The sequence below is a fragment of the Myxocyprinus asiaticus genome, chromosome 13, assembly GCF_019703515.2.
Source record: "Myxocyprinus asiaticus isolate MX2 ecotype Aquarium Trade chromosome 13, UBuf_Myxa_2, whole genome shotgun sequence".
Lineage (NCBI taxonomy): Eukaryota > Metazoa > Chordata > Actinopteri > Cypriniformes > Catostomidae > Myxocyprinus > Myxocyprinus asiaticus.
In genome coordinates, this window is record NC_059356.1 from 38,662,705 (window position 1) to 38,676,915 (window position 14,211).

The 14,211-nt window shown below is 42.9% G+C and overlaps 1 protein-coding gene across 1 annotated transcript in view; it reads left to right on the forward strand.

The window, feature by feature from the left end:
• The window catches only part of LOC127450521 (corticotropin-releasing factor receptor 1-like), a 265,090-nt gene that overhangs the window by 79,826 nt on the left and 171,053 nt on the right, over positions 1-14,211 (forward strand). The window contains exon 2 of the mRNA XM_051714734.1: positions 6,071-6,158. Coding sequence (XP_051570694.1) covers positions 6,071-6,158 — 88 coding nt within the window. The remainder of the gene's footprint in view (positions 1-6,070; positions 6,159-14,211) is intronic.

Here is a 14,211-nt window from a genome sequence, read left to right on the forward strand (position 1 = left end):
ACACCTTCAAGGTGGAGAGGGACAGCCGCCCCTCCAGCCTCTCATGCAGGAAGGAAAGCACTAATCCGACTGCGCATCTCTGGGGGTCTTTGCATCGGGAAGAACACCACTTAGCGAACAGACGCCACTTTAAGGCATACAGGTGCCTCATAGAGGGAGCCCTAGCCTGAGTGATCGTGTCTACCATCGCGGGTGGTAGGCCACTTAGGTCTTCCGCGTTCTGTCCAAGGGCCAGACGTGGAGATTCCAGATGTCTGGTCGCGGGTGCCAGATGGTGCCCCGTCTCTGAGAAAGAAGGTCCTTCTTCAGGGGAATTAGCCGGGGGGGCTGTCGCGAGGAGCATGAGATCCGAGAACCATGTCTGGGTAGGCCAGTAGGGTGCTACTAGGGTGATCTGCTCCTCGTCCTCCCTGACCTTGCACAGGGTCTGTGCAAGTAGGCTCACTGGGGGAAACATGTATTTGCTTATTCTAGGGGGCCAGCTGTGTGCCAGCGCATCTATACCGAGTGGTGCCTTGGTCAGGGTGTACCAAAGCAGGCAGTGGGAAGCAAACAGGTCTACCTGTGCTTGACCGAATCAACTCCAAATCAGCTGAACCACCTGAGGGTGGAGTCTCCACTTTCCCCTGAGGGTAACCTGATGTGACAGCGCGTCCGCTGCGGTGTTGAGGTCGCCCGGGATGTGAGTGGCTTGTAGCGACTTGAGGCGCTCCAGAGGAGGAGACAGCAGGCGAGTTGTGACATGCAATGGGAGCGTAGACCTGTGTTGTCTATCCGGACCAACATGTGCTTGCCCTGGATCAACGGCCGGAACCTCCGCATGGCGAGCAGTACTGCCAACAACTCTAGGCAGTTGATGTGCCCATGCAGCCGTGGGCCAGTCCAGGAGCCAGCGGCTGTGTGCCCATTGCATATGGCGCCCCAGCCCGTCTTGGAGGCATCTGTTGTAACCACTTCGCACCTGGAGACCTGCTCTAGGGAATCCCTGCAATGTCGGTCCAAGGACTGAAGAGGTGGCGACAGATCGGCATGATGGTCACGCGATGTGTCCTGCGGTGCCATGCCCATCACTGTACTCGAGTCTGAAGCCAGTGCTGAGGATGCCATATGCCCCAGGAGCCTCTGAAAAAGTTTCAGTGGAACCGCTGTCCTCCATCTGAACGCCTTCAGACAGTTCAGCACTGACTGTGCGCGCTCGTTCGTGAGGCGCGCTGTCATCAAGACCGAGTCCAACTCCAAACCGAGAAAAGAGATGCTCTGAACTGGGGAGAGCTTGCTCTTTTACCAGTTGACCCAAAGCCCCAGTTGGCTGAGGTACCGGAGAATGAGGTCCCTGTGTGCGCACAGCAACTCTTGAGAGTCAGCTAGGATTAGCCAGTCGTCGAGATAGTTGAGGATGTGGACGCCCACTTCCCTTAGCGGGGCAAGGGCTGCCTCTGCGATCTTCATGAAGACGCGAGGGGACAAGGACAGGCCGAAGGGAAGGACCTTGTACTGGTACACCTGGCCTTCGAAGGTAAACCTCAGGAAAGGTCTGTGTTGAGGTAAGACCGAGACGTGAATGTACGCGTCCTTCAGGTCTACCTCCGTGAACCAATCTTGATGCCGGACACTTTCTAGAATGCATTTTTGCATCAGCATCTTGGACGGGAGTCTGTGCAAAGCCCAGTTCAGTACTCGCAGGTCTAGGATTGGTCGCAACCCAGGGCTGTGGAACCCTTTCTTCATCTCGGCTGTAGGGACAGGCTCTATCGCACCCTTGCGCAGAAGGGTAGCAATCTCTGCACGCAAGGTAGCGGTGTTCTCGCCCTTCTCGCCCTTCACCAAGGTGAAGCGTACGCTGCTGAACCTGGACGGGCACCTGGCATACTGAATCGTGTAGCTGTGTCCGATGGTCCCGGTCAGCCATCGTGACAGGTTGGAAAGCGTGAGCCACGTGCCCAAACTCCGGGCGAGGGGGACCAAGGGAATTATCATGTCGGACATACCGGCGGGTGGGGCCTCGCGGCGGGGTGGACCTCAAGGTGCCACGTCGAGGGGACTCGAGCCCCGTGGCCGTGCTGAGTCCAGGGACATCGAAGCACTTACCTGGCTCCTGCCGCCCACCATAAGATGGGCTGAGGAGGGGGGAGGAGGAATCTCGTCCCCGTAGTCCACCGGAACCAATCCGGTGTGGGCACATTTGTGCCACAGCTGGGCGCACAGGGGCGGGGGGGTCTGCCGCTGGAGCGCCATACCTGCCAAAATGGGACGGTAGATGGTGGTACTGACGACGGCCATGCGCACTTGACATGTGACTCAGGAGACGAGGAAACCTTTCTTTTGTCAGGCTTTTGGGTGCCTCAGCCTCCTGGGCATGGGGCAACAAAAGATTCTCCTCCCGGCCCTCCACCGGGGGATGGAGTGTTCTGTCGACCAGCTCCAGAGAAGCGGGTCTCCTCGCCCCTGGATCGCCCGTCTCGGCGAAGCCTTCCTCGGGTTCTTAGCGGCCAGCCGCAAGACGGGTGGCGTCTGCTTCCTGCGGAGGGCTCCACGCTGGAGCCAGGCCATGGGGGCAGGCTGCGGTGGAGCCGGTGTTGTTGCTGCAGGAGGACGCACTTGGCAACGAGCAGACAGGGTGTGGGGTCTTAAGCCTCGCCGGGGCAGGATATGTTGTAAGGCCTCCGTCTGCTTCTTCCCCGAGAAAAAGTCCTCGACAGCGTCGCCAAACAGGCCAACCTGGGAAATGGGGGCGTCAAGGAACCGTGCCTTGTCTGCCTCTCCCATCTCGACCAAGTTGAGCCAAAGGTGGCGCTCCTGGACCACAAGGGTTGACATCACCTGCCCGAGAGACTGCGCCATGAACTTTGTCACCCGGAGAGCGAGGTTGGTCGCTGAGCGCAGTTCCTGCATCAATCCCGGGTCAGAACTACCCACGTGCAGTTCTTTTAGTGCCTTGGCTTGGTGTACTTGCAGGAGAGCCATGGCGTGCAGGGCGGTGGCGGCTTGTCCAGTGGCACCGCAGGCCACAGTCGTCAGGGACAATGTAAACCTACAGGCCCTTGACGGGAGCTTCGGTTGCCCGCGCCAGGTGGCGGCGCTCTGCGGACACAAGTGCATCGCGAGCACCATATCCACTTGGGGGATCACCGAATACCCTCTGGCCGCTCCACCATTGAGGGTAGTGAGAGCGGGAGAGCTCTCGTCCAATAGCCCGACTGGGGCAAGCGAGCGTGCTGGGGAATGGGAGGTCCCTGGGGGGATACCCGGCGGAGGTGGTCCCATTGATGTCCCCAAATCGCCCCCAGTGCTAACCAACGCGGCCTCAAACCCATAGATGAAAGGACCGGTGCGGGGAGCTGCTGGGGTGGCTTGCTTTCTTACAAAAGCAAGCCGCGACCGCAATGTTGCCAAGGTCCTGTTCTCGCAATGAGGACATGACTCATCCACGAACGATGTCCCGTGTGGGCAGTGCCCAGACACGTAAGACAGCGATCGTGGCCTTCAGAAGCGGAGAGATAATGACCGCAACCAGGAATAACACACAAACAGAAAGTCATCTTTAAAAAGACGTTCCGTGTGTGCTGCTCTTTTTATAAATGAATATATACTCTTTTAGAATATACTCTCATATTTTCACTCTGCCGAAGTGCCCAGGGGTGTTCTCTGCACTCCACGGGTGCAGAGGGGGAGAAGCCGCTGAAATGCGAAGTAAATCCAGCAGTTTTGAGGTGCGTCTTTGGAGTGAATTGAATTCAGTGCACTGAATAGAACCGCTCGTTTCCAAAGAGAAAATCTGAATGAGTGGTTGCATACCAGCTCCTTTTATACCCGTATGTCCAGGGGGAGTGGCATGCAAATTCTACTCGCCAATTCTCATTGACCTTTTTTCAAAAAAGCAGAGGTGTTTGGGGCTCCCAAGAGTGACCCCTAGTGTCACTACATCGACACAACTTCGAGTGAGTAACAGATTTGGAATAACTCTCTCCCTCTCTCCCTCTCTCTCTCTCTCTCTCTCTCTCTCGTTCTTCATGGAGTCATTAGTCGTAAAGCTGTAGTTAAATAAAACATCTCTAATGGATTCTGCTTGAAAAATATAAATCACATTTAATTGATGAGTGGATGATCTAGCGACTGTGATGTTTGGGCTCAAAGGTCACAATTGTGATTTCCCTTCTTGTTTCCTTAATGTAATGTTGAAATGAAAGCCTTGTTCTCTTGGACATTACGTGCTTCGAGGCCAAGGTTGGTGAACTTAATGCATGGTCAATATCAGGCATTTAATACATTCACATTCAAATTTAGTGTTTCACATAAGGTCTTGACTCTCAGCCAATTTAATGAATTTCTACAATCATTTATTTTATGGTGGTGTAGTTAGAAACAAAGCCATCCCCCAAATAAAATAATTAATGAAATAACATGATTTTTTTTTTTTTTTTTTTTTTAAGAAAATGTGAGTAATGCTTGCTTGTGCAGAAGTCGCTGCCACTATGCAAGGGTGTTGTGGGAGGTTGCCAGGGTGTTGCTTTGTGGTTTCTAAGGTGATCTGAGCGTTTTTTAGCATGTTGCTGCTAAGATAGTTCTAGAGTGTTCTTGGAGGTTGTTAGGGCATTGATAGGGTGCTTTGGATATAGGTCCCAAAAGTTCCCACCTCCAAGTTTTTATGATTTTCTGGCCCCTAGATTTGGCTTAGTTGCAGCTTGGTGTAAATCTGTAAATTTTGTGTACATTGTCTACAGTTTTTTTTTTTTTTTACCCGTGCAGGGCAATTTCAAGAGTTCAGCACAAAGTTTAACACTTAGGGTTAGGGGTTAGGTTCTATTTTAATCTGTTTCTTGACTAGGGTTGCCACCCGTCCTGGATTTTATGGCATCGTCCCGGTTTTTGGCCATCTGGCCTGGAAAAATTAAATTCCATTCCGGACGCAAAATGTCCTGGAATTTCAGTATTCTCCTTGCGGGTGTAATATGAGCACTTTAGTGCATGGTCATGAACACGGGGTAAAGTTTCCTCTGCTCTGCATGCTGCACGGCCATGCTCAAGAGCTGCAAACTTAAATTGTATGCTCTGTACGCAAAAACAAGAGCAGCAGAAACTCAGAGTAGATCAAATAAAATAAAAAAAATGATATTCTGTTTGTCTGCAAGTCTGGGAGCACTCTGTCTAGATGTTTGACTTATAGAGAACAAATGGTGAGCTTTGAAACAGAAACACTGAATTCAACATTTCTTAGAGACCATGAGTTCCTAATAGAATATTAATAATAGTGATCGACAGAAAAGGTGTCTTCATTGATCTATTCTTAAACTAGTAAACACAAATTAAAACATTTATTAAAATGGTTACATTTGTTGTGTTAGTGTTTACTACAAAGCAGGGAAAAAAGAAAATGCATATTCATTGCTTTGAGCTTTAGCAATGGCTATAATTTGTCTTAACATGAATATTGACAGTAATACAAGTATGTTATTATATATACATTTTATTTTGCATTCCCTCTTTTTTGTGGTTTTACTTGTAAAACACTAAAGAATAAAGACAAGGACATTCCTAACATTTTAAAATTTGCTCAATGCTAAAGATTAGTCCATTAGACTTTTTTCCTTTACACATTTCAATTTCATAACATAATTCCATCAAATAGATTTTATTAATTTCTTAAAAAAATAAATAAAAAATAAATAAAAACAAAACATAATATATTTTGCTGGAATTTTGTTATAAAAGAAATGCATATCTTAAAACATAGGCAAAAATAATTTTTAAAGTGTATTGATGTTAATGATTGATCGAAACATACTTTATGCTATACAAGCGGTAATTTCCATATCAAACAAGGAGTAAACAATCATAAATAATGATTTATTTCTTGTGTGATTGCCAGCAATACATTTTTCGTCATTGAACAGGTGTCCAGGAATCAGTTGATAAGTGCAACCGTGTGCGCGATCACACCTGCATCAAAAAAGCACTTGACAGATGTTGACCTCCTTTTACACATTGCATGCTGTCTCTCTCAGTAAGTCCAGATGGATGCTTACCCAGGCTTTTGTTGTCTCATTTTCCTCCCTTTTCACCTCCTTTGCAGGTGTTGACCATCTGGATTACACTAATCTCCAGGGCAACGGCTGACCTGACCTGCGACACTCTGCTCCTTCTCTCCACAAATCTTACAGGTAAGTCTCCATAACTGATCAGAAACTGGTTTGGCTTTGTGAGATGTTAGGGTTTAGGGTTAGTTAGAGAGTGTTGGTCATAGATAACTTCTGCGGATCAACGTAATGGTCTCTGGTGTTAATGGCCTCCCGTTTGAGATATTGAACAAAATGTAATGGTGACAGATGGGGTTTGTAGTTTAGCCGCATATCACCAGTGCATCTGAAAACTGACTTCTGTTGACCTTGAAAACCTTCCTGATAACCTTTGTAGCATGGTTGTGTACATTTTAGAATTAAATAGCAGATGCCTTTCGATTAGACTCCAATTAAATTCTTGTATTTTAATTCAGATTGCTCTGCCAAGGTCAAGGGTTCAATTCCCAGAGAATACATGTACTAATAAAATACAGTATATGGCTTGAATGCACTGTAAGTCACTTTGGAATAAAAAGCATCTGCTAAATGCATAAAATGTAAATGTAAAATGAGAATGCCTTTCAAATTCTGAATAAACTCCTGAATTTGAATTAAGGTAGCAAATATCATGCAGAATTGCAATGAAAATTAATTGAAATTCAAAAATATTCATATAGTTTTAAAATTATAAATGTAATTTTAAACTACAAAAATAACTAACAAGAAAGAAAAAAAACAATCTAAATTTTCCTGAACCAGTCCATTATATATTAAATGAAAGTGGCTTTGCATAGCATTATCTAATGTTTTTCTTATAGTCTGAACTCTAAACTTATAGCCAAAGGGGACAGGCCACAGCAACATTTATTGATGGGTAACCTCATGTTTTTCATGGGATACGTGACTTGTTCAGGAAAGGCAATATAAGGAGATGAAATATGTGAAGACTGGATTCATTTTGTTGTTTTTTAGGCTTCTTTGAAAAAGCCCAAGACTCTTCCAGGGTTTATTTTGGTTGCAGTTGAAGCATAGAGATGATATGAGCACTGATGCAGGAATGCTATACACAGTGGATGCGTTTGTGTTCAAGGCTTTGTCGCACCTTAGTAAATGTGAACTGGTGTGAGACTCTCGGGAGATGAAGTAAGCAATTTTGTACAGTTTTGCACCTGCAAGTATTACGTTTACACAGTAATATGGTGCACAAATGGTTTATTTCTTGTGCTTCTTACATGGAAATGCTCTTTCAAATAGCTCAAGAGACACAATTAATTTCTCAGTTATGTTTCCTTTATGCATCAGCTTATGTTTCTCCTTCAATTCCTGTAAAATAATAATAATAATAACAATAATAATAATAAAAAAATTCTGAAAATTGACGACATAAAGCATGAGTATAGAGCTATAAAGATATTGTGGATAGCATAACCCTGATAATTCAGTCTTGGGAGAATTTGATGAGAAAACAAGTTAATATTGAAATCTGATTGCAAGCAATCGGAGCACAGTTTGAGACTTATTCTGAAACTGTAGAGGAGAGATTTCCTCATGGAAAAATCTTAGAAGCAAGACACTTAAGCAAAAGTCTCCATTTGCTTTTTATTTAATCTCATTGCTGTTTTAGAGAAACAATTGAGATATTAAAGAGATCTCATTTGTGATTTGTCTTTCCTGCGGACAGCAACAGTCACTCACAGGCCTATTTAGAAGGTCATACTGTAACCACTTAATTATTAAAATTTCGGACTTCTGATAGCCGCAGGTACTTTGCTTAGAAATTAAACCAATCTTCAGATATTCATTACTGTATTATCAGGTGAGATGAATCGTGTGTGAACTTTGGCAAGCTCTCAATTCTTAGAAATTTAAAGACTAAATCTCTCACATACCAGTACGGCAAAGTTAGCGCTGTATGTTTTCCTCTTGAACAGAGACACACACTAATCCATCTGGTAGACAGATTAATGCATCAAGTTTACACTATTGAACTTTATATGCAGGGTTGGGCTGTAACGGAATACATGTAATGGTGTTATGTATTCAGAATACAAAAATGAAGTAACTGTATTCAGTCCCCGTTACGTTTTCAAGCACCTGTATTCAGAAAACAGATACTTTTATAAAATTTTGATAGAATACTTTTAGAATACTTCTCTCATAATGAACACAATTAGAGCAGATGTGAAAGAAAAAATACTGCACGCTACACACTAGCTCTCTCTTCCTTTTAGATCAGCAGCAGTGCATGACTGCAGTGTTGCCAGCTTTCACAACAAATTGAGCCAATTTGAAAACACAATCGCAGGTTAAAATGAAAGAATCACGGGTTGTGCTTTTGGGTTACTTTAAAAATGGACCATGGTCACCAAAAGGTCTGATGGTAGGCACTAAAGAATGGAAATGCAACGTTTTATTCATGTATAATGATTCCCAGATTTAATATCTGGCAACCACACCGGCACATATTAACAGTCAGCACGCTGTCAGCTGTGCAGCAGTATCAATACAGTCGGCAACATTATTTCCACAAATATAACATTCGCGCGCATGATACATTGTTCCCCGCGAGTGTTGCTGTGTAAATACATGCAGATGCAGCTTCTGTGTAAAGGCAGAGTAAAGAAAGACGGACAGCTCACAATAAGCATTTGGTGAGTCACGTCCACATCAGAAACTTGAAGAACTTTTGAGAAATAGCAGTTCTATCAGGAAGACTTGCAGACTTGAGTGAAATTTAAGATGACATTTATTTGATGAATATAAAACAGAAATGTAATGTCTCTCTTTGGCGTAAGCCCCGTCTGGCAGTCCGAAGAAGTTGTACTCAGAACCGTCATATCCTGCCGGAGATAGGAGGCAGGGGCGAGGAGCCTACCCCTGTGCAGGACGGGACTCAACCTGTGGTGGTGGAGGTTTCCGTGTTAGCATTCTGAAACAGCAATGTGATGGATTGTGAGCAGACCTATAAAGCAATGGCTTACATGTGATTGGCTAGGAGTTTCCTAGCTAATGGTACGATGATGTACAGCTGCTAGTCTTCCCGATAGAACTACGCTGCGCTTAAATTTATTAACGACAGTAATAATATGAATAGGTAAATTATGGGAGAAAGTTCTACAAAGACTGAAAGAGTGAAAATGACTTGAAGTAGATCAGAGTCCAAACGACGACAGAAATGTAAATAACTACTGTAAAATGTGTGGCTTGTAGTACAGTGTGACACATATTGTAACATACAGGCATATTTATATTATTTCATCTCATACAAAGTAATTCAGAAAAAATTAACAAAAAAAAAAAAAAAAAAAAAAGGAATGAGTGAAAGAATCAAAAGCTCCCAAAATAAAAGTGTTGGTAATAAAAAAAATAAAAATAAAATAAATATATATATATATATATATATATATATATATATATATATATATATATAGATAGATATATAGATAGATAGATATAGATATTACAAATCATAAATTGGCCTTAATATGCAAGCAAGCCTAGTTAAAAATCATTAACATGGTTGTCACATGACCGCACTGCTTTATTGCATCCAGTTATCATTTCGAAAATAAGTGTTTTTATCTAATTTTGTGACAAAATGTATTATTCTTTGTCAGTTCAATCAAATAATGGCTTAAGAAAATGATTAAAATGATTAAAATGTTAAAATATTAAAATATGTTAGTTGACCATAAACTGCCTTCTGTTTGTCCATAAAAAAGTAGTGTCCAACACCAATCTAATTTAAAGAAACTAGCTATTTAGATTCACTTAGATTAGATAAAAGTGGAGGTTTAGCGGTTCAGATTAGATAAAAATGACATATAACACTTAATTCCTCCAATTGTGCCTTGCCTTTAAAAATATGTATTCTAAAAGTATTCTGAATATGTTACTTTTTATTTGATGTATTCGGAATACTGTACTGAAAACATTTATATGGGAGTATTCAATATTCAGCCCGGAATACTTTCTTAAAGTAATCCACCCAACCCTGTTTATTTGCAACGTTGTACACCCATTTTGTAGAGTCAATAGTGAGATTGTTAAACCTGCAATCATTTGCAGTTGTTGTCAAATATGTTAGATTCGCCTTTTAAACGTGTTTCTTCATGCAGCATTAAAATGCCAATAAAATTGTGAGCAATTTCATCCTAAGTTTTCTGAAGATTCCAGGAGCAAACCAAAGATTGTATTTTGTTTAATGATTGTCCATACAACACATAATTAATCTGTACTGAACACCTGTAAAACCAGAACCTTACACTGGCTGCCACAGCCAAGTGATGATATAATTACAAGTTTTGAGGAATTCAACCACTAATCTCCAGCACAGCTGTGGCAACAAAGCTTCCTGGAGCCTCTGCAACAATTGCAAACTCACAAAATTATAAGCAAGAAGCCACAATCAATGTTATATAATATCATTACCTAAAACATGCACCTGGAGAGCTATGTGCGTTCATAAAGGATGTGCTGCATTTTTTACTCTAAGATTCAATTTGCGCGTGTTGAATGGCAAGGAGGAAAGCAGGCCAGGGAAGTGACTGTCTGGGGGTTGTACTGTAGTTCCCTGTGGGGGAAATTGGGAAATGCTGAGTAATACCTTCAACCCATCTGTCACACTCCACTGACGCAACAGATTATGTAAAATGTAACTGCCTCTCATAGACACTCTTGTGAGAGAAGCTGGCATCCCAATCAACACAGAAAAGGCCTTAAAAAATCTGTACAGAGAGTGTCAGGGGGCCAAAAATCATAAGAAGTTCAACCTCACTCTCAAATATTATTATTTTTTTTAATTATGTTGTCTTCAGAAACACATTTAGGGCATTTAGGGACACTTATGAGGGACAATGCGTTCTGCATTTGAGAAAAAGCATGAAAAAATATGGCTGCAGGCAACAGTTACTGGGCCAAGCACACCAGCGCTATAAAACATGATTGAAAGGAGCACTCTGGTGATAATTTTAGGCAACGTGGTTTAAAAGCCATAAGGAAAATTACTTATAACATGACAGAATTGATTATTAGCCTACTTTTGAACCATAAATGGAGCAAGGTACAAGGTACAATTGATGTGGTATATGCGAACAGTTTGGAATATCCGAAAACATATCCGAAAACATATCCGAAAACATATCCGAAAAACCCAAGCTTTTGAAAAAATTCAAAATGGCAATGTGGTTAATACTGGATAAAGGGTGGAATGTTTTTATGGACCATGCGGGACATGACAGGGTTAAGCGTTGCACACTGTCTCCAGGATGCAAGCTGGATCCGAGTTGGGGTGGCAAGTGGGGTGGCAAAGCTCATTTTTAGGGTGGCAGCTACCACCCCGTGCCGCACCTGCTCCAGGCTTGTGCCAAGTTTCACAGCTTTTTACCATACAGCTCTATAGGCTACCATAGACTCCCATTGCAGATCAAACATTTTGCTAATGACATCAATAGGGCACTATTGACTATTAACCACCTAAAAAAATACCAGAGGAAAGTTACCAGAAACCTGTCATCTCTCTAAGTTATGCTACGTTTTTGATTCCTTTTATCTCTGCCGTTAATGTTGTTATCAACAGTTTGTAAAACTATGGTTCTGTACCATCTGGTTCTTTAATTAGCTGCAAACACTTCACAGGAACTAGTACAAAAACAAAATCTATGTCGTCTGTCCCTTAGCATCAGCATTGATGGTTTGAAAAAAATGGGGAAAAAGAGAAAGCTTAAAATGGTTAAGGTGAAATAAAGTCTAATCGAGTGTTTCTCGCTAACTGGATTCATCTGCTTTGTTTGTCTGTGGTAACCTTGGTGATATTAATTGAGAGTCTTGAAGAAGAGAAGTTTAAGAGTCATTTACGAGCTGACCTTTCATTATTGCCTGGTGTTTAACAAGGAGCTGTTTGTTTTTGTGTCAGAATGGGTTGAGAGCACTGTCATTTATTGCTGGTCTACAAAGTATTGTATGATAGGGATGCACCATTATAGCTAATATTTGCTAATATAGCTAATTTAGCCATCCATCCATCAACTCACCAACCCACCTATGTTTTTTCTGGACAGCTTTTCCACTCCACACATTTGTTAAATGCTGTAGTATTGAATGTCAGTGATTAGCACTTGCTTTGGCAGAGCATTAATCAGAGAAGTAGCTAGAGCTGCCCTTTTCATGATTTGTCTGTGCTGTTGGACAAATTTGTAGATCGACTTGGCATGTCAAATAGACCCACATGAAATGGCCCTTAACTACTGTAATACAACTGATTTTGCAAATCAAAGTCTTGACGGTGTGCATATCACTAGATCAATTGGACTTGACTGGAAATTTCTTATTATTTTTTGCACTGGATACCCTAAATGTTTTATTTTACAAGGCATTTCCTTTTATTTCCTTTTTTTGTTTCTGGATCAAAAAAAAGAGTGAATTTGATTGATCAGTGTTTAACAATATACACCGATCAGCCACAACATTAAAACCACCTGCCTAATATCGTGTAGGTCCCCCTCGTGCTGCCAAAACAGCTCTGACCCGTCGAGGCATTTACTCAACAAGACCTCTGAAGGTGTCCTGTGGTATCACCAAGACGTTAGCAGCTGATCCTTTAAGTCCTGTAAGTTACGAGGTGGGGCCTCCATGGATCAGACTTGTTGGTCCAGCACATCTCATAGATGCTCAATCGGATTAAGATCTGGGGAATTTGGAGGCCAAGTCAACACCTTGAACCTTGTCATGTTCCTCAAACCATTCCTGAACAAGTTTTGCAGTGTGGCAGGGCGCATTGTCCTGCTGAAAGAGGCCACTGCCATCATGGAATTTCGTTGCCATGAAGGGGTGTACATGGTCTGCAACAATCTTTAGGTAGTTGGTACGTGTCAAAATAACATCCACGTGAATGCCAGGACCCAAGGTTTCCCAGCAGAACATTGCCCAGAGCATCACACTGCTTCCGCCAGCCTGCCTTCTTCCCATAGTGCATCCTGCTGCCATCTCTTCCCCAGGTAAATGACGTACACGCACCCAGCTGTCCACATGATCTAAAAGAAAACATGATACATCAGACCAGGCCACCTTCTTCCATTGCTCCATGGTCCAGTTCTGACGCTCACATGCCCATTGTAGTCACTTTCGGCGGTGGACAGGGGTCAGCATGGGCACTCTGACCGGTCTGTTGCTACGCAGCCCCATACGCAGCAAGCTGCGATGCACTGTGTGTTCTGACACCTTTCTATCATGGCCAGCATTACGTTTTTCAGCAATTTGTGCTACAGTAGTTCTTCTGTGGGATCGGAACAGACGGGATAACCTTCGCTCCCCACGCACATCAATGAGCCTTGGGCGCCCATGACCTTGTCACCGGTTGTCCATCCTTGGACCACTTTTGGTAGGTACTAACCACTGCATACTGGGAACACCCCACAAGACCTGCCATTTTGGAGATGCTCTGACCCAGTCGTCTAGCCATCACAATTTGGCCACTCAGATTCTTACGCTTGCCCATTTTTCCTGCTTCCAACACATGAAATTCAAGAACTGACTGTTCACTTGCTGCCTAATAAATCCCACCCCTTGGCAGGTGCCACTGTAACAAGATAATCAATGTTATTCACTTCACCTGTCAGTGGTTTTAATGTTGTGGCTGATCAGTGTATTTAATAATATAATGAAAACTTTTGGGCCAGGGCAAAACAACTTCATCAACAAGTAGGTCAAATGGAAAAAAAAAAAAAAATGATTTGGGGCAAGTGGGCTGAGTTTATATATTTTTCAACAAAAAGATAATATCTACTGACAGTTCAAATATACTGTATATCATAATATTTCCTCACTGCATAAATGAAACATCAGTTTTGATAGCTTTCATTTTTTTTATATGTGAAGAGAAACATTTCCACCTAGCAGGGAATTCAGACATAGTACATTTAAAATATGACAAAAAACAACAAAATCAACCAAAATGTGCTTTCAAAATTGGTCCAGAGAGGGTAAATCAGACTGATTGCTTGTAGAATGATGCCAGAGCTGTGCATTGACTTATAGTGAATCTTCACATTGCAATCCTTCACTTTGGCAGTCTCTTTGCATAATTAACTCATTGGCTGAAAACAATTTGCATTCAGCAGCATAAACAAGTACTTGCCAGTTCATTCTATCTATAACT